The sequence below is a fragment of the Hevea brasiliensis genome, chromosome 7 (genome assembly GCF_030052815.1).
Source record: "Hevea brasiliensis isolate MT/VB/25A 57/8 chromosome 7, ASM3005281v1, whole genome shotgun sequence".
Lineage (NCBI taxonomy): Eukaryota > Viridiplantae > Streptophyta > Magnoliopsida > Malpighiales > Euphorbiaceae > Hevea > Hevea brasiliensis.
This window is the reverse complement of record NC_079499.1, coordinates 105,396,994-105,419,209: the sequence shown is the minus strand read 5'-3', so window position 1 is coordinate 105,419,209 and position 22,216 is coordinate 105,396,994. Positions and strand designations below refer to the sequence as shown.

The 22,216-nt window shown below is 32.5% G+C and overlaps 1 protein-coding gene across 1 annotated transcript; it reads right to left on the bottom strand.

The window, feature by feature from the left end:
• Nucleotides 1–775: 775 nt before the first annotated feature.
• On the bottom strand, nucleotides 776–19,859 carry LOC110648463 (beta-galactosidase 10). The gene is made up of 19 exons (XM_021802700.2): nucleotides 19,541–19,859; nucleotides 19,085–19,180; nucleotides 18,876–18,988; nucleotides 18,680–18,746; nucleotides 18,473–18,565; nucleotides 16,843–16,986; nucleotides 16,289–16,377; nucleotides 14,196–14,301; nucleotides 13,968–14,055; nucleotides 13,563–13,681; nucleotides 9,253–9,417; nucleotides 7,052–7,248; nucleotides 6,572–6,681; nucleotides 5,568–5,677; nucleotides 4,093–4,200; nucleotides 2,751–2,861; nucleotides 2,435–2,646; nucleotides 1,539–1,875; nucleotides 776–1,158 (listed from the first exon to the last, which is right to left on the bottom strand). The coding sequence occupies exons 1-19, from the start codon at nucleotides 19,727–19,729 to the stop codon at nucleotides 1,048–1,050; spliced, it is 2,565 nt and encodes an 854-aa protein (XP_021658392.2). The 5' UTR covers nucleotides 19,730–19,859; the 3' UTR covers nucleotides 776–1,047.
• Between the last annotated feature and the right edge of the window lie 2,357 nt (nucleotides 19,860–22,216).

Below are 22,216 nucleotides of genomic sequence, written 5' to 3'. Positions count from 1 at the left end.
ATATTTGAATAGAAATTTTTAATTATCTTTGTTTGTATTTTTTTTTTCTTATGAAAATGTTATGAGCTACTTCCATTTTGATACTTATTAATGAATTCTCAAAATTTTCTTTCTTCAACTTATTTTCAGTCATTTTATAAGAAAAGATCTCAAACTTTAGCTTTTTTACAATTACATCCTAATTTTTTTTCTTAACAATTGCACCCTGCCATTAGTAATTGTTAATGACGGCAAGCTGTAATTAATTTAATATTAATATTTCATTATGTAATTATTTTAAAGAAAAAATTAGGATAAAATTGTGAAAAATAGTAAAACTAAAGTTTCTTTTGGCCATTTCAAAAAAAAAAAAAAAAAAAAAAAAAAAGAAGAAGAAATTTAAAGCTATTGTCTAGAACTTCAAAACAGAGCACCGATCTACGTTACAAAGGAAAATTCAAATAATCATCATCGACACCCAATTGATAATCTATAACAAACCATTCTTAAAATAATAAAAAATATATATTCTTAACTAAAAATATTATTATTTAAACTGCAGTTAAAAAAAAAAAACAATTTAAGTCTTCATTTCGAATTATAATTGAGAGTCTGAAAAACTAATTTGAATTTAAAAAAAAAAAAAATACCCTTTTTGATGTCTCATGCAATATGTAGGATTGAGACAAGTAAAATAATCTTCCGATTCTAATAATTTTTGGTCCATTTCATGCACTCTATCCAATCCAAATGGGAATTGCTTTGAAAGATTCAGGTTTGAAGCCCCATGGTAACCAAAAAAAAAAAAAACCCTTAAATTCGCATGGTTGCCTTGATGGCTCTTTCCATTTGGAGTACCTAAATCAAGAAGGCATAACAGCAGTGTTTTCTGCTACATAAACAAATAAACTTTCAAGGGAAAAAAAAAAGAAAGATATATATATATATATTCCGGGACAAATGATTCTCTCTCTCTCTCGCTTTCTGTCGTTTCCCCTTGCATTTTACTCGAGAAGATATGAAAAGCTGCACAGTTGAAACTTTCTTGATGCTGGAATTGAAAATTTTTCAGCTGCAAACTGCTTCCACTGCAAGTTTTTTGGTTGTGCCAGGGCACAATCCCTTGCTGAAGTTCTCTTCTGTTACTTCTACCGCACACTCATTTTTGTTTAGGCAGACCTGAAATATTTCTATAAAGTTTAGGACAATATACCTACATATTTGAGAAGAGAGAAAGAAAATACATGGTATATGCTCAAATAAATGCAGCAAAATGTGGAAGGTGGAGGCGAAGAAGGCACAAAAACGATACTAGGATTAAAAAATTCTTTGCTTGAAACTTTTCCATCAAGGTAAAACAAGCTCGGAACCTGTTGTACAGAAGATTTGAGATTCCTAGAATATTAAAAATTGTGCTAGACCATGGGCATGGAAATATATGCTTTTGAACTTGTGTAGTGTGTACCTTGTTTCTTTTATAATATGTAAATTTCTCCCACTGAAGATGGTGTCAGAAAATAACAATTTAGACCTCAAAAATTACGAGATTTGGAACTTACCTTTTCAACCACAGAAATGGATTTAGGATCATGGCATTCTCCCTCACTGTAGGATCCACATGTTCCAGTAGGGGATCCAAAACTAGCAAATTTTACAATAGATATATGACTATTTTTGGGGCACTTGAGATTGACAGAGGCCTTAGAACTGAAATTTCCATTTCCATCTTTCTGAAACGATTCAAGATTGGCCATCGGATAATCCTCAGAAACAAGAGCACAAACACCAGAGATTTTCCGTCTTGAGAATGTAATTTTTGTCGGATCTCCACCTTTCTCCTCAAAGATCACCAGAATGTTTCCAGATGGCTTGAACCAAGACCGTGGAACATGGTACCTGGCCCATACAAGAATTTTGTCAACAGTTTGATTCTAATCATTGCTATTTTCTTCTAGAAAAAGAAACAACTAATAAACAATCATGAAGAAATATGTTTGGAAAGAAGTTGCGGAACTACAGTCAGGCAATATTAAAAGCTCCATGATATTATAGCGCTTGAGATCCTATCCCTTAAAGTGGAGTATTATTACAAAAGTTACTACGTCTTGTACAGAAATTCAAATTTTACTTGAAATATGTGCAAGGGCTTTGATGGTGAATAAAATGGGCTACTGTTGAAAAATAATTGAACCATAGAGTGTGATGTTTTCAGATGCTATGCAGATCAGAAACTTTATCAAATTAAAGAAACTAGAAATAAAATAATCAATATTTCATGAACAGGTAAATAGTTAATATAGCTTCTTCAGTTATTGTAATTTCGACGAAAATTTCACTGGCAAATATAGTGGTTGATCATGAAAGCCTTACTGACATCTAATTTGCCTGCAACTAAAAGGCGAGAAATGTGAAATTCTAATTCTACTTTTACACTAAAATGTTCAATTTTGGTTACCATCTTTGTGTCGGTTCTCCACATCCAGTCCTGCATTTGTCTGGCATAAATTTGCCTCTGTAGTCACATTCTTGAACACACTTTTCATGTATAGAACTTTTCCTGGGCCAGTATCTTCCAATTTCTTCTCCATTCAACCAAGCTAGACCTTTCCCCATATGAAGCATGTCCAGCCCAATAGGTTCATCTCCTGCTGGTGGGTCTAAAGCAACCTGAGGAACTCTAATTATTAAACACAGGAAGATACTATTGAAAGTTACGAAGTTCATTACTTGAAGAGAAAAATTTGGATATTTGTCTTCACCAAAAGGCTTACCTTATACCATGTTAATGGCTGATTCTTTGGTGGTTTTGAGGTTGCAACCCAATTTACATTATCCACAGCATCAGCCTTGTATATACCAAGCTTTTCTCCCTGCAATCCAATCTGGAAAAAGCAGGACCATAGAAAGAAGTAAGGCTTTCTAAAATTTTAGTATCGCATATGATCCATGAAAATCTTCACCACTCAGGTATCATATATAATTCTGCATCCCCTTAAGATCTTATAAACTGTGAGTTGTGTTTCAGTTAACTGTAACTTCCTGCTAAAGCAATATAATAGGATTTGGGATCTTATGGCCCCAATTCATCAATCACAGCATTTGACTGCTCACTACATTTTAAACTGAGAAGAATTGGGTATGACTAAGAAGCATTATGCTGCCTTGTTTTTAGAGCTAACAGGTTAAGGCTGTACATACAGGTTAAGGTCGTTCAAAAAGGTTGCACATACATGAAAAAAAAAAACTAAGGGACACTTTAAAACCCATAAAATAATTTGTTCTCCTCAGAACCCAAAATAATTAATTTTTCTAATTGACCACCTAAATATTCTTACAGCAAACACCATTCAAAATTATCACTAGAGGGACTAATTGTTCTTCAATAGGCTCTCATTCTGCAGTTCCACCACCCCCTCCACAGAGGCAAATAATGAGTGAGATACAAATCTATGATTTTATTTATTGTCTGAATGAATACATACCCTCCAAGTGCAAAATTAATATCTCACAATCTGCACTCACCCCAGAAATTCCCATAAACCAAAACCTCTAGTTGTGTAATTCAGAAGCATATCAATGTAAGGCATTCAACTAATTCTGCAGCATATCCACAAAGATAACATCTGTGAACTGTGACTTTTCCTTTTTATTCCTCTCTTCCCAAAAGGCGATGATCCTTTTCCATGCTTAACAAGTCAAAATAATAAATACAGCTAAAAATATTAGGACTGCAAGTCTTCTGACTACTTTTCTTTTGGCAATAATCTCCCTTATTGGGTGCCTTCAGCAATAGTGGCTTTGTACTGGGATGTTATGTCATAACATCAGAACATCTTTGTGATAGCAGTCCTCCATTTAACTTGCCCTTTCATTTATAATATAACTTCTACCTAGTGGGGACTAACATGTGGTAGATATTAAATATTAATTTTAATTGGGAGGTGAGGAGAGTTTGAACTTAAAATTTCATACTCTAATAAAGTTACTATTGATCTTAGTATTCCAAAGGTTTAGAAAGTGTAGGATACAAAGTGAATATGCAAGGGGGAGGCATTGTGCATGTATAGGTGATTTGAAAAATATATATAAAGCAACATACACAAGGAACAGTACCTTATAAGTCCAATTACATGTAGACAAGTCTATTGTCCCATTGTTGAACCCATCAATCTTGACACTTGTTAATCCAGCTCCTACCCATTCATAAAATGGGCCAGCATTCTGAAAGCAGTGGAAAAAAGGTACTGACAACTTTAATATTGTAGCATTTGAAGGAAACAGGTGTAATGAAATGCAAAGCATTCACTGATAGTTCGCAATTAGGATAGCTATTAAGAAGGAGCTCATCCTGATTCTACATATATTAAGTGGTGAGAATTATTTCACAGATTAGCAACATCCAAATTCCTTTTGTTAACAATATTTAATTTAGTGTTTGAAGGCAAGAAATGTGAAGAGCCAAAAAATTGCTGCCTTATAATGAAATGCAAAAAACTAAAAGGAAAATTTAGTGACAAGAAGGTTTCTTAGACTGTTCCACAAACACCCTAATTCTTCACAAGAATGGGCACCCCAGTTACTAATTTTTCTTTTTTGTTCCTAAAGCACTAAACAGACTCCATTTTGTTATTATTATTGTTAGGGTGGGTGGTGGTCTGAAAAATAAGCAGATATATGCATAAAACTGCAAAAAGCAACACTTCATTGAATCACATTCCAATCACCGTTCATGAATATGCTCCAAGAAACTCAGAGAAAAAAAGAAGAAGAAAATAACAGAAAAGTATTCTATGCATTCCTGTCTTTGAAACCACTTTAAAACTCTTCACCTCAAGAATGTAGATGCAAAATAATATCATAAGTTAACTATAGATGCAAGCATAAAAACATTTTTTGACCTTCAAAAGACCCTAATGTATAAGGACCTTGTATCCAACATGGAATTATGGAAATGAAGTATGATTTTGAACAATCAAGTGCATAGGTATTCCCTAGTTCCAACTGAAGTTCACATCATTATGAGAAACTGGCACAAATTTTCTTGCAGAAAGGCAGAACGTAGAAAATAACAAGTAAACATCTCTTACTGTTTATTGCATCCTAAATATGCCATTTGTAAATGCAGAATAATGCAGACACAAAAGGGAAAACTATGTTCACTCTCACATTGCAACTCAACCAGCTGTTAAAATATGAAGAGAGGTAAAGCACACTAAGACTTGTGCAATAGCACATCATTTAAAGGAATACTTGAGAAGATAAAACCAAAAAGGGAAAGCTTAATACTCCTTATCAAGATAAACACCAACAAAATGAGAAATAAAATTCTCTAAATTTTTGAAAGCAATTAAGTAGAAGCAACTAAAATCTAGAGATCAAATTTGATATTATCATTCGAATCCAAATGATGTTACTTAGGACCAATGGTGTCAAGTTTGTCATTTATGCACCATGCAAGACTATGACAACTGAAAAAAACAGATGAAGGCCCCAGCAACTAAGCAGGTAAACAATTAAGAATAACTTATTTGTAAGCCAAGCAAACATAAATTGGCAACAAAGTAGGTAAATAATTAAGAATAACTCACTTGTAATCCAACAGTCATGCTAAGGAGAGCAATGTCATTCTTCCCTGCCCTGAGAGATACAGGCTTCTTAAATTTAAAGGGTGAATGAGTTCCATTTCCAGATGCACTACCTGAATGTTTGCAGGTACACAGAAATATGGTTACTAACATTAAATGAAATACAAACTAATGGAGCACCTAGAAACTTAATTAATGGTGCCATAAGATGACAAGCATAATAAATGCTTCTAAATATTTTAAGCCTAGAAATCCCCTTTGCCCTTCCTCACACCATTGACTTAGAACCTTCTAAATATTTTGCTCTCCTCTTTATAGAACAGAAATGGTGACCAGAAGTCCATCTCTAATTCAAAAGTCATATAGATTTATGCTATTGCTATTTGCTACTTTATTTTTGTTATTCAATTCAACCCTAAAAGAAGTTGATTCATTAACCATGATTGCAATTTATTTTTCTTTTTGATTCATTGTTGCGTCAATAAAGCTGACCAAATAAGAGTTAATTCACTAGTAGTGTCCTTTGAAAAATATCCTTCTGCCTCCTCCAAGTTCATCAATCAAAAACTCAGATTTACTAGCTGAGCATGGAACCAATTAACCTTCTCAAATATCAAAGAATAATGCAAACTTTCAGAATTATAATAGCCCAAATGACAGCATTTTCAAAGTCCCTCCACCAGAGGCTTGTTGGACAAAAAGATTTATATCCTCCCAACACACCCAGGGAACTAAAAATTATTTCATTAAATTTGAGATGCCCAACTATAGACATAGAAAATATAGCCACATAATACCATCAAGGAACCTATGACTACTTACCAGGTTATACCACAATTAACTAGCTTTAATATAAATAAAAATGACATAAAATCCAAAAAGTAGCAACAGATAAACATGGTCATTACAGATTGGCATTTTGATCCCTTCCACAAAAGCTGAATCACAATAAAAAAAAAAAGAAAACTTCTTCAAAAATAACCATATAGAAATAAAAAGTTAATAACCTTGAAGTTCCTGATTCACAAAAGCATGGAGAGCATGACCCTTTGACTCAATCAGAAGAAATGGTTGGCTTCCCTTTTTCAAGAACTCTTCACTTTCGCTGACAATAATACTGCCATTGAAGGGTACTATTAGTTTCAAAATTAGATTTAGATTACAACAAAACCTCTTATATACGTAATTTTCATTCACATTACATGATAATTACATTCACACAGGAATATTCCACTAGTGTGGATAAAAACCTGCTAAGAAATAATCTTCAGAGGCTCTACTCTAGAGCTCCAATTAGACTGACGTGATAGACAGCTACAAGTTTTGTAATCAAGTTAACCACAACCTTTTTGTTGTTCATTCTTTTACACTCAAAATAACATTTGAATGATTAAAACACATGCCAAATTGGAATAATAAGTCCATATCTATGCTAAAAAAATCTATGCTGTTGCATGTTAATTTTCTAAGAAGCAGGAAGGACCAACCTTGTTGTATACCAGAGGTAGTCAGTGGTATCTTGGGTGGTATTGATGTGATCCACAAAACCCTTTTTAACAAAGTCTGGATTTCCCCAAATCCCAGCATTTTCTACAAATGATTCCCATTTAATAGCTTTCAAGCCTTTATCTGATGGCTGCAAGTCCTCAGGTACCATTTCAACTACAGATGTCTGGGAACTCACCTGTTGACAATTTTATGTGCAAGTGCAAATCCAAACTCAGAAAAAGAAAAACAATATGAGATAGAGGTCAAGTCTATTTATTGCAACACAATACGTTAATCATTTTTACTGTTATGAAATTGCTGGTTGATGTTCGGTGGTTGATTATAGGCAATGTTGCTGACGTTCTAATTTGATGATATTTTTTTACTTTTTCTTTGCATTTGGTGATTGATGGCCAGAGTTCCAACAAATTAAGCCCTGAGTTTTATTTTAATTTTTTTTAGCTGTAAAACTCATTTCCCTCTTCCTTTTAGTAATAAATATATTTAACTCTAAAGAAGCACAGATACCACCTAAAGGGGATTTGCTTTCAACATCTCATCCTTGCCAAACAATCTGACATGTATGCATTTCAGATAAAAAATTTGCCTTGACAGCCATGACCGATTTCACTTTTCTGCAGAAGCACCATGTGAGTGTCATTGTTACTCATGTAGAATCAAGAAGCAATCAGAGGTGGCCATGAGAAAAAGAGGGCTAAAACACAACAATTTAGTACTTTATGTTAGGGGTGTATAAGGAAACTGCAAAACTGAAAAACCCAAAAAACCTGAATGAGCCTAGACCAAAATTAGTGGTTTTATACATCTATATGTTGGTTGTGGATTGCAAATAAAGATAACCAATTTTTGGCTCAGGTTTCAGGTTAACATGGTGAAAATTTATATCAACCTGACCCGGACCAAGTGTATGTCATGAAGCTTCTGACTACTGCTGCATATTTAAAGTTTCTATTATCGATTTTTTTTTACTTACAGGTGGACAAAAAGAAGAAAATGAATTTTTGTTTGTTGATATTTTGATGTTTATATCTCTCTATTTAGGTGGATCCTAGGAGAATCCTTGGCATAAATGTTTGGACAATACTATGAAAAAGTTTTACATGAATTCATAGAAGTAAAAAAGTCCACCCCAAATTTATGAAACAGCCACCTGAACCCAATCCAAACATATGGTTTTGCATTTTATTTTGTTGGTATCGGTTCCTATACTTTCAAAACTGACTGAGATGGTTCGGTTTCGCCAAATACATTGAATCCAACCAAACCAACCTGTCGGCTGTGGTCCTACTTTATGTACAGATGTATCAACCATGTTTTAATTTCAACAAATGTTGATTCTTAAGATGAAAAACCTTCAAATCAAGTTATTTAAAGGCCTTCCACCCTCATGAGAAACACCACATATGATGTAAAACATGTGTAAGAGGTCCTAGATCAGGCTGATTGCTAGAAGCAGAAATGACAGTGCATAAACTGTAAGTGTGTACCTTAACTTAACATTCATAACTTCAGATGGCATTTGAAGGCCCATAATATATCAACAAAATGTTTACTCAAAGAATCTCTTAAATAGGGTTTACTTGGTTTAAGTCATTTTCAAAGTAAAAAATCCAATATTTCCACATTCAGCATGTGCTTTGTCTCGTTTCAATAAAAATTTCCATCCATTAAGGAAAATAAACAAATTTAGTAAGTTGTGTAATTTTGATGATTTTCTCGTCAATTTCGTATCTCTAGCGCCCATGGGGTTGGGCAGATGCCTATATACTATTGCAACTATGGCCTTCATTATGCAACAAACAAATTTCTAGAGTTTTTATTCAAGTTTAATCTTACTTTTGAAGGTTGAGTTGTGTTTTATTCCTTATCACTAACCTATTGTGTCAATATGCAACATTAATATTTGAATTTTTCTTGCCTAGAACAAGTGTATATCTTCACATGTAAACCAAACTAATTATTGAAGAAATTTGAATTTTATTTTACAATTTTTTATTACAGCCTTTTGAATTTGATTTAAAATGCCACAACGCCATTGGCTCAGTCTATAAGACTTGACCTAGGTAAGAATTTTCTGATTTCCACTAAGAATCAACTATTGAAAACCAACTTTTTTCATGACAATGAAGTTAGTGACAGGATGTTTATCAGAATGCTGGCATTCTGTAATATAAGTTACCTTTGCAGTGTTGAATACTACATTCTTGCAATCAGGCAGAATGCTAACTGACCAAGCAGGCAGGTGATATGACATATTCCGAAATTCAACAGTCTTCTCATTCTTTTCATCTGTGTTAGCAAGAAGGGCAACACATGCTCCTGATGCATCAGCATAGACATCAGCCTAAAACAAGCGATTATCAGCAAACAGTGTCAATTTTCATACTAGATTTAGGCACACTCAAATATTACAGAACTAAAATTGCAGAACTATCACAATAAAAAATATGATTATTGCAGGAAGCTCTTCATAACCATCAAAGAATACAATATAGAACTGATAGATATAGCAAAAGGGAAAGAGTTCCTCACATCAATACATGTGACTACAGTTGCATAGCCAAATGACAAATAGATTTTTCCCAACTATAGTTATGGAGACCATAAAAAATCAGACCCAATCTATTGTTGTCATGTCCATAACAAATCAAACACAAAATTTATAAGAAAGGAGAAACACCAAAAATAGAAAAGTGGCTTCACTGCATAGCCAGTCTCAGCAAATGCCCCCAATTTCCCCCTGTCCATGAGCTGGGCAAGTATGAACAAAGAAAGCCCACTAGTCCATCTAAAGCTTGAATGATTGACAAGGAAATTTTCTAGATAGGTTTCAGACTAGACCTTTCCTCTCTCTCTCTCTCTCTCCCTCACTCCCACTCTTATCTTTTGCCTTGGGGCAAACATATCTACCATCATCACCATATAGGTATCCTCTGTCCTTTAAAATGGCAGTTTAATAAATCCCTTACAATTTAATAAAATGCATTCTCAATATCCCTCATTAATTTGCATAATCAAGAAAACTTATTTGGTTGCTTTTGACGTTAGAGATGCTTTAACATTAGTATGACCATGTCAAAACAATTAGAGGCAGCATTTTAGTCAACTTGGCAGGCTTGAGAAGAGGAGGCAATTGGTTGTGTTTCCTAGGGCCCTCCCAAACCGAATTTGACGCACCGTGAAGCTTACAAAAGAAGCACACTCCATGCAAAAAGAGTGAAAAGAGTGAGAAAAATATTCTGCTGGATTATTATTAATTGAAATCTCTAGCTGAAATACATAGAATTAGGGTCTTTACAGAGTTTTGAGACTCCTAAACCTAATAGGAATATAAAGCTATTAATTAGGAAGTTTAACTAAACCCAAATACAATAGGAAGATATAAACTAGGAATTAATCTAATCATAGGCCTTGTTCAACAATATTAGTTGTTCTAATACCTATTAACTATTTTAGTAGCTGTCAACTGTTAGACATTAGCTATTAGTGTTAGCTGTTTATATAGCAATTTAAAACAGAAGCGTTCGATAAAAATAGCTACTAAATATAAAAATAATGGTATCATTTTGTTAACAATGGTTAAAACGCTCCCTTAACCTCTAAAAGCTAGGTGGGGGTAACTTTTCATGAACTACTCCCTAAATCTCTAAACATTAGTATAAACACTATGCTACTAGATAGTATAAATTAAGAGAGATAATGTTTTGACTAAGGTCAAAATACTAAATACTACTTTAAAAGTTGTTGCTGAACAGGGCCTCCTAGATAGAATAGGAAAATTAAAAACAAATCCTAACTGAATTAGGAAAGCAAAATAAACTAATTTGGCAAATAAAAATACTCCCAAAACAAGTAAGATCATGTTAGACTGCTAGGGGCACACTTGGAGATGTATTGGGTTTCTGAAACTCAATGTCCCATATTGTCCAGAGAGAAATACAAATTTCTGCTATTTTTCACCTTTTTGCTTCCTTGCCTCTTCTTTTACTCTTTGGAAATCCAAGCCTTGCGTCACAATTCAGCTCTGCTTCTAGTCCTTTCGTTTAAACCAATGAACAAAAAAGGCTATATATGTGTCATAAGTACATTGTTGACCACACATTGTTTATGATTTTTCTAATGTAGTTGAACATGAAGATTAGAAAAAAGTATGGAAACAACAAAAAACTAAGATTAAAAAAATGTATGGAAACAACAAAAAACTAAATACTTTTGTTGTACATTAGGAAGTTATATAGAAGTCAAACTCTTATATGTAGTGTGTTTTCAATATGTAGCATGTTTCCCAATTAGATTAGGACAATTTGTATATAAATAGTATACTTTTTCATTATTGAAATACAAAAAAAATTTCCTTCACATGGTATCAAAACACCATTGGAAAATCTAAGAAAAAACTTTGGCCCACTTTTGTAAAACAGAGACCCTGAAATAGAAAGTCTTTTTTTCTTAGAAACCCTTGCAGCCCATCTAGGTCACCCTCACAAGGTAACATTCTGACATCACTAACCACCCAAGAAGGAACCTTGAACGTCAATGACCCTACCTAGAAAATCCGGTAAATAGAATACCGACAAGTGAGCCACAAGCTCCGAATCAAATTTTGTTGACGATCCACTCGTCAATGCATGGAACGCAACAACCGTCTCCCACTATTCCGTTTGCCCTCACCGACGTCACCCCGAGGAGTACTATGCAACCCCATGAGCTGTTTGGAGGTTGGGTGCTTTTGTGGAGGAGGTTTGCTCTAGTAACCCATTTATCCTTCACTATTGGGTTTGGTTTTGTTTTTCTGGATTCAGTGAAGATTTTTTATTCATGTGAGGTGTATACTACACACTCTTGCTTTGGGTGAAATATATATATATTTTTTGAGATTTGCAATTGCTGCTATGAGAGTATTCTTTTGTAGTTTGTGTTAATCTCATAAAATAGCAGAAAGTAAGACTGTGGTTGTTGATGTGATTCCTATAATAACTAAAATCATGGAACACAAACTTAATGGCTTCAATTACTTATATTGGAGTAAGATAGTTCAGGTTTATCTACGAAGCATAGATAAGGATGATCATACAAGGCAAACTTAGATGAGGGAAGATGCTCCTGTTCCTACAAATCCGAAATTCCATTAATAGTGAAGTAATTAACTTAATTAATCACTATGAGTTTGTTAAGAGTTGATGGATTACTTACTTAGAGTTCTCATATTCGGGTAAAGAAAATATCTCTTGTATTTATGAAGTGATTTTGCAATCACCTCATTTCTTAAATGATTCCTTCAAACTCAGTTTCAAATGACAGATTTGGGCTTGTTAAAATATTTTGTAGGCATTGAAGTTACAAGGTGTAAGAAAGGCATTTTCTTATAACAAAGGAAATATGCTCTTGATTTATTGGTAGAAACAGGAAAATTAGCAACTAAACCTTGCAGTGCACCAATGACCCCCAATTTTTAACTTGCAGCAAGAGATGGAGAGTAATTTGAATATCCTAAAAGGTATAAGAGGTTGGTGGGTAAGTTGAATCAACTTACAGTTACCGGTCTAGATATTGCATATTCTTTTAGTGTAGTAAGACAATTATGTCCTCTCCCACTATTGTCCATTAGAAAGCTTTGGAACAGATTCTGTGCTATTTGAAAGGAGCTGCAGTATAGCAATCATGAACATTCAAATACTGAATGCTTTTTAGATGCAGACTGGGCAGGTTCAAAGGTTGTAGGAGGTCAATGACAAGATATTGTGCTTTTTTTGGACGAAATTTGCGTCATGAAGCATTAAGAAACAAAATATGATTTCTCACTCTAGTGCTAAATCAGAATATTGAGCTATGACACAATCTATGTGTGAAGTAATATGGGTACAATAGTTAAAAGATGAGGTTAGCTTTAAAACCTCATTGCTTGCTAAATTGTGGTATGATAATCAAGTTGTACTTCATATTGCTTCTAACCCAGTGTTTTATAAGCAAAACAAACATATCAATATTGTATTGATTGTCACTTCGTTCGCAAAAAGATTCAACATATCAATATTGTATTGATTGGCACATCAAAACTGAAGAGCAATTAGTATATATCTTCACAAAAGTTCTGAATGAAACTCGGGTTGATTATATTTGTAATAAACTGAGCATGATTAACATTTATGCTTCAACTTGAGAGGGAGTGTTGTAGAATAGAAAGTTATATAGAGATTGAACTCTCATATGTAGTGTGTTTCCTATACATAGTATGTTTTCTAGTTAGATCAAGACAATGTGTATATAAATAGTGTACCTTTTCATTATTGAAATACAAAAATATTTTCCTTCACAACTTTGAACAATGTAATTTCAAATCAATCTAAGTTCACATGTGCGTGCACACATAAAAGCTAGCAACCAGAAATAATTTGAGCCCAATGAATTATGAACCATCTATTAGCATGGAATAAAACCCTATCCTTTTGCATTTAAACAGGTCAAAAGTCGAACAAAGACAAACTTCACCTCTTGGGAAGGACCAAGTGACAAATTAATTGGGTCACTGTTCAGCATTGTATGTTCACATAACTTTATAGCCCTATGAAGTTCCCTAAGGTGTGCCCATTTTGGAAGCCTAGGTAAACCTGTCAACCACATGAGAACTCATCAAATTTATATTAAGCACCATGCATTTATTATAACATGAACTCAATTTCCATTTTACCCATTCATGATTTGAAAAGACAAAGATAAGAATTAAATGTGGAGAACAAACCACATTCATCAATGGTGCATTATAATACATACCAATTTATATTATGCACCATGCATTGATTGTACTTCATAGAGAAGGCTCACTTGCCATCTCATACACTTAGAAAGTGAGCTTACATAATTAGAATGAGAAATTATTAATTATTAATTACTCACCATATTCATCAATTGGTGCCTCATAGTCATAACTTGTTGTAATGAATGGTCCACCTGAAGTGCGACCGAAATTTGTTCCACCATGATACTAGAGAAAAAGCAGTAGTGTTAATAGTATAATAACAGTGACGTAGAACTAAATTTAAGTGATGATCAAATGTTGTATGTGCAAAAGTGAGAACACACCAGAATAATAAAATTCAAGAGATAGAAGATTAACTGACTTACCATGTAATAGTTTTGTACACTGCCACCTTTCTGGAAGAAACGAGCAACAGAATAAGCAATATCTTCAGGTGGCCTATGAGGATTAGGGGCCCCAAATGTCTGAAACCTGGAAAAGCGAAAACACTTGTTACAATGAGTAAAGAGAAATTACATATTCTCTAAAGCTTTAATAAGTGCTTTTAGTAGCCTATTGATAAAGCACACATGAAATGACTATGGCAAGAAAATTCAAACATCTACCGTACAGAAAAATTGAAAAAGCCACAACATGGATGGTATCAACTGAAATTCTTATTGCAAAAACTACAGATGCAAGATTCTGTAGAATGAAATTCGCAAAATACAACTAAATAATCATAAACTGATACAAGTTTTCAACTTTTCATGACATCAGTGGTTTTTATCTTTTTAAAATGCAAATGAATACTGTCCCCCCACCCCTTTTTCTCCTTCCCTTTTTGAAAGAAGAATTTATAAGAGAGAAAAGACAATATAAAACAACATAGCATTTTCTTAAGCTTCATTCTAGCATTTGATTTAGAAAATTTTAATAAATCTAATATATTAATTTGAAATTTTGTTAAAAAAATCTACTCTGTACGAAAAGAAAAGGAAATAAAAAAAAATTCTTGCTTCGGTTCAAACCCCAGCAGCAAGGTTATAAAAAATATTATATTGCCAATAAAACAACTTGTAATTTGATAATAAATGACAAGATATATATGGAAAAAGAAAAGAATGGTGTCGCTAGGATAATCCTAACAACAAGGCCCTGAACAGGAGCTAAACATGGAGATATGGAAAATTGATGTCTGATTCTCTAATCTCTATTTGGAGATTTGCACGAGTAAAAAAATTCAAATTCTATTTTGCAGTTTTCTTAGAATAATTCTCTGGAAAAGAGAACTTGTTTTCCACAACTAAACAAGGGCACAAGACCCTAGCATTCCTCTCCAGCCAAAGGCACCAAACTGGCACAAATACAGAAAACAACACCATAACCTCTAAGCCTCCTTTCCTCTTCCAAATCTCCTATACCTTGCACTATCTCTCACACCAGGGTGATAAACACACCATCCAAAAACTTTTACTCCAAACAGCATGCAAACAAACAATGTTAAAACACCTAGGAGACATTTATCCATGCAGAAAAAGTTGATAAAAAGGATTTAAAATATGTTTCCCTTAACTGAATTAAATAAAAATAAGTCTTAAGGAAACAAAAGGGGCAAAATTGCCAAATACCTGCCACACACACGCAAACATAAAAGAAGCAAAGAAGCACCTTATCAAGCCAAATTCAGTATTACTAAGTTTAATAGCTTCACATTGGCCCCAGCTAGGTTCTATTGTCATTCAAATAAATACTTTACAGGATACTAGAGCTAATATAATCAAGATGATAATTCACCGCCAAGTAGATTGCAAAATTGATCGTTTATTCAGAGACCGTGTTAGTCACATGTGCCTAGTTAAGAAGCAGATATCTAAGTCTTCATTCTAGAGATAAAGACAGCAAAATTACTAACCACATTTTCACAATGTTGATTGAGAACAAGTTATTCATCACGTAAAAGTTTATGAGCTGCGACAAAGTAAACCTCAAGCATAATCACCAACTCAAATTCAGACCATTAATTATTTTTTTTTATTTTTTCCCCTTGTGTTAAGACCTCCAGACCAGATAAAAAATGTCTTTTATACACCTATATCTCTCTATTTTCACATGATGAAAATTCAAGCAAACTTAAGAGAATTTCAAGGAAAGAAGAGAGATATTAGTATAAACATTAAATTTTTAATGTTTAAGTTAAAGTGTGCCGTTTCACACATTTCGACATATGAATTACTCTTTGCATTGTTCTCACAACTCTGATTCCAATCCATTATTACTAATTCAGGATAATTTAAGATATATGCAGGCCTAACCAAAAAAAAATTAAGGTATTAGACAATAGTTAAATGCTACTTAGCTACTTAGTCTCATTTGAGCTAAAGCATAAGAATGGCAGGATCGCTAAAGTTGATAAAATTTCAAAAGCTAATTCAGACAGGATACAACAAATAGAGACCAGAGGATGAGTAAAAATTACCATCCAGGCCAATTCTCAGTCCAAATTTTAGGCTTGTCTGGAAAAATGGGTTTAAATTGATCGCAGTAGAAGGAATTACAAGTATTTATCTGCACCAAAAAGGAAAACATCAAAAAGTGAGGGAAAAAAAATTAGGTCAGCTTAGAACTGAGTTTTACAAATTCTTAGTTTCCAAAATGCTATAACCAAATTTCAAAAGAAAGCTCCAGTTTTCATTGAAGAATCATAAAAATATCAGAGCAGACAAAAACCAAAAAGAAGTGATATCAAGTGTTACATCACCCTCACAAGTATATAATTGTCGTAATGAACTATAATAGAACATTTATATAACAAATAAATGCATGGCAAGGTAAATTATTTCCCCTTGCCGTTATGTCAAAGGAGACGCTAACTCAATAGTCTTAGCCCAATGCAACAAACCAAAGCAATTGCTTTTTGCTAAAGAATCTTGAACATGAACATGTCACCACTCCCATGTACACAAATTTATTGATACTTAGAATATATTTGCTACTCTGTACTTTATAACATAGCAAATGATATACTCTTACCACAATCTCTGGAGCATCAAACTGCTGGCACATTATCCAAGGTACGCCAGCATTTTGAGAAACAGCCATTTGAGCAGCCCACATGGCATACTGCTTTCCCCCTTCTCCATAAAAGCTTTCATAGAATCCATATTCATTTTCAACCTGCAATCATCAAACAAGGTATGCTTATATGCTTACTTTCACTGCAGGATGAAGCTTTTTATTGATAGTCACTGCCACAGAAGCAACATCTGAAGTCAAGAGATTACAATTATTTTTTTTTTTTTTAAAAAAAGCTATGCTTATTACCACTACAAGTTCCTTCAACACACTCCATTCTACCTTTTTGTCTGCACAAATTTCTTTATTATGGACACTTTAGTGAAACTCTTTTGATATGGTTGATTAAGATAAGTGGATTACACTAAGAATTTCGACGCATGAATAACAACACCCATTAAGAAAACAAAACCCCCATTTTTAACAATTGGCAAGCCATTAATCAGTAAATATTTAAAATCCATCCCTTTGACTTTTGTATTGAAAGTTTTATATATGTAATCAAGAGAGAGAGAAAGAGAGAGAGAATGCTATGGAAAAACCAGGTTCCGTTGCATATCTAAAGGAAAAGCAGTATACCAGGAACAAAAGAGAAAACATGAAAAAAAAAATGGAAAAAGAGAAGAAAAAGACTGAGTGGTTCATCATAGGTCCAAATATGCTGTTAAGTATTATAAAGAAAAAGTTAGACTTAGAAGGAAAAGACAAGAAGGAAAAGTAGAAAGTTGTTAGTTGTTATAACAAACTTGTTGTGCTGCAAGTTTGTTTGTGATTATTAGAATTTACCTCTAAGGTTGTCATGGGAGAAGTTATATGTACTTAACCTATCTCAGCAGAGGCATGCATGAATGACAATAAAATTCAAATTCTATCCATCCTCCTCTTTTTGTCTCTCTCTATTTCCTTTCTCTTTATTCTCCACTCTATACTCAAGCTCCTTCCTCAACCTCTCAGTTTCTCAGTTACCCAGTAGCAGAATTAGGGCTGTGAAAAACTCTTACCAGTCCTAACATATGCATAGCACAAAGCAGAGAGTACACTGAAAATATGGGGCCAGGGGCCTTGTTTGCTTTAAAAAAAATTAGAGTTTTCTTTCCTATTTCTAGTTTTTGTTATTCATTGGATAACTAAAAAACTTATTCATCAGAGTAAATTTGGAACGATGGAAAACTTGTTTTCACTTTTAAGAAAAATTAGGATTCTGTTATGTTTTGAACAAGTAATTCTGGTTCTCTTTTCATGTGAAAAAATGTTCCATAAAATTTTTTCGTTTTTCCATAAGTAAATAGGCCCTAGATGGTTTAAGCTCTTCTCCAAAACGAAAATATTCAAGATGCTGTCATCATTTAAAGAAAAAGCTGAAATCTTCAGCCAGATGAGTTTGCAGTTGCTTCCACCAATAAAGTTAATACAGCAATTAGGTGGGTTTACTCCATTAAGGAAAATGTCCATACAGAAAACCAAAAAGTTGAAATCAAAATAGCAAAAACAAAATAAAACAGCGTTGCTTGACTTTAATGAATGTTGAAGCCGAAGGAACTTTGATCAGCTGTAAAAGATTAGGCACAGGGACTACTGCTATACTTGCCTGAGCCAAGATGATGGGACCTCCCTGCCATGCAAAAAGCTTCTCTTGCTTCATTAGGTTCACTATGTAACTCATGAATTTCTGCATGTGATACTGAACACAATCCAACAGCAAATTAAATCATCAGAATCAACCACATTTCGTTCTATTATATAAAAATATTTTTCTGAGATAGGAAATTAGAGACCTAAAAGTTCACTTCAATACCTTGAAGTTATAATTATCAGTTCGAAAAACGGTGTCAGGTATGTAATGCAACCAAACAGGTACTCCCCTTCATTCACATAATTAAATATTAAGGAAGTGCAATAAAAAATAAAGTTTAAAGATGAAAATTAGAAATTAGAGTTGTATAATATAAGATGGGTGAATGTAGAATCCATCATTCACCAAAAATCAGTACCCAAAATTCCATTCAGCTGCAACAAATGGGCCAATACGAAGAATTAAATACATCCCGGCCTGCTGAACAATCTTCACGAACTTGACCAGATCGAACCTTTGCTCGAAATAATACTATCATTTTGCCAGAGAAGCCAAAGAGCTAAGGAAAAATAGTCAACTGAAACTAAGAGATAACACTAGAGCAGTTTTAACTGAAATCACACTCACATTAGAGACAGAAGGCTCATGACCGTTCCAAAACACATATGTTTCGATCACATCCACCCCTCCTTCCTTTGCTGTTTGCACCAGCTCCGGCCACATCTACCGGATACCACATAAAATTCACATAAGAGATAAACCAAAATGGATAGTAGAAAAGGAAATCAGTATATTAATTCAGAACATGGATTACACACAAAATCCAGAATCAGTTGAGCTTTTCAATTTTATGGTCATATAATAGCGAACCAAAACGAAAAGAAAACGAAAAGAAAACAAAAGAAGAGATGCAATATCGCAATTCCTCATCCTTCCCTCTATTTCTCAGCAGCCAAAAAAAAAAAAGAACAAGCACACTAGCACAGGCACAACAATTGAATCATTAAAATCTAAAATGTACATCATAGGACACCACAAGAAGCGAGAAAGCGAATTCAAAAATAGTATAGAAAAGGAACGGACCCCAGGGACGCTACGGGGATAATGAATGGCAGCAGAGATGAGAAGCTTTCGCTGGCCATCGATGATTAGAGAGCGAGAATCGTAAGTCACATTTCCTCCAAAACACAATGTGAAGGACAAGAAGAAGAATACCAATACTATTATAAGCAGAGAAAAGCAACCGGGCAGTGCTGAAAAGACTTTCTTCATTTTCCTATGGAGGGAAAATCAAGAAGTGAACAGATCTATGTTGTTGTCTCTATAGACAGAGCTTCATGTGAACAAGATGCGGAGCATGGGCAGTGAAGTGAAGTTGAGTGGATTTTATAGACAATGGCCAGGAAACAGGTAAACAGGAGAAGAAAGAGGATGGATAATTTACAAGTAAGTCCTTAAGTATAAAAAAGTAAATAATCATTTAAATATAAAACTCAAAAATTGAGATTTATTAATAAAATAAAATTTTAAAGATTATTTTATTAATAAAATAAAATTTTTGATATTAATTATTTTAAATTAAAAAGTAATAAAAAGATTAATATAAATGATAGAGAGTATTTTATTAATGAAAATAAATTTAAAAAGTTAAATTATTACTTAAAAATATATAAAAAAATTAATTTGTGAATTTCTTAATATTTCAGGGACTTAATTGAACACTATCCAAAGAAAAATGAGCATTGGGCAGTTCTCTACAAGATCGGCATTGCCATTTGCCACCGTCATCTCCACGTATGCAGGGTTTTATCGAGAGACGCATTAGCGGTGGGGTTTTACAGACTGGAAATTATGTACATGCAAATCCCTACCTCACCCACTGGCACAGCTCAAAAATCACTGGAAATTCTTCCTTAAATAGAGAGAGAGGAGTGTGTCATTGTCCATGAACTATCTTTATGTGTATATATCTTTAAGTAAAAAAAAATCAAAAAGCTCGAGAGAATAAAGTTGGTGTGTGTTGGTTTAACCCTTCACTCGTAAGTCGCATATACATAGTCTGCTGCATAAAGGACTAGTCATTCAGGATTTTATATTGATTATGTATAATATATTTAAAATATTTATATAAATTAATATATTTTAATAAAATTATCATGATATTATTAAGAGATATGTCTTATTCTTGAATCATTTATTTATCTATACTTTTTAGTAAAAAAAAATAAAGAGAGAATGAGATATAAAATGAAATTTAAAAGAGAAAAAATTTATGTTAAGTTAAATATATTTTAAAATATACTCCATTGGATTTGTTAAATTGTAAATTTTAATATTTTAAATTTAATTTCTCTATATTAAATAATCCTTCCATTCAAAATTTTCTTTAAATCAATGAAGAAAAATAATAAAACTAATTAAAAATAAAAATAGGGACCTCAGTCCAAACATGAAGGCAAGATTACTCTAAGGAAGCTCAAGCTAAATCATGAACAATTCCCTGAAAAATCCCGACGAGGCAGACACATTCACTAGTAGTCTCCCATTCATGATGTAATTTTATTTTTATTTTTATTCAGTGACAGTTATCTGTCATTACAAATAAAAATTTGTGGAATGTTGGCAAAGAATGATTAAGTCATAAAGTTTGGTTTGTTTCGTGAAAAATATATTATTAAAAGATATTTTTTTATTTTTTAATATTATGAATATTAAAATAAATTGATTAATAAAAAGTATTTTTTTAATTAAATGTAAAATTAAAAGAAGAAAGTTATTTTTATTTTTTTATATTTTAATAATATTATTAAAATATAAAAATATTTATATATATATATAATACACATATATTATTAATTTAATATTATAATTAAATAATAAAAATATTTTTATAAAAAAATATTTTTTTAAATATATTTCACATGAAATTTATTTTTATTTTTATTTTTATTTTTATTTTTTTATTACAATTAATTTCGAAACATAAATCATACAAACGGTTGCCAATCACGTGACAAAGAATATCTTGTTGAATTTTTTTTAAGAATTTAATTTAGACTAAAAAAGATTTTTTAAAAAAAACTAAGAATAACTTAAAATATTGAACTGAGAACTGAAGAAGCGCCGCGCGGAGGAAAAGAAACATACGCGGAAACATGTCCCCACCCGACAAATCCAGAGTCAATTGGGGTCCCACTCTCCTCCCCAAGGCCAATTACCAAATCTCCGTCTGACCAAAAAGGCAGAAAATCTGTCCACATACATAGAGCAAGTATGATTTCTATTGAAGTTACCATGGCGAGACTCGTATTCTTGGTATTGTTACGTAGCGTTTATCATATATATAAATTAATTTTTTTTATAGTTAATAATTATTATTTTTTATGTTAAATATTTATTGTTTTATTATTTTTATTTTAAATATTTTTTTTATTTTTATCATTAATTTTAATTTTTTAAGTTTCCTTTTTATTTTTTAAATGTTTAATATTTTATTCTATCATAAAAATTTATGCATAATATATATAAATTTTTTAAAAAATATAAAATTATATTATAAAAATTATAAATAAATTTACAAAATAATATAGGTGTTTCCCATTACATTGCAATTTATTTAAAAATATATAATTTATTTGTGCCATAAAGAATTATAATGTATTTAACATTTTTTACAGTCATAAGCAAGAATTATAAGTAATTATTGTTGAAGTTATTTAAAATAATTTTAAAATAATAATTAATACGTTATGGTATTGG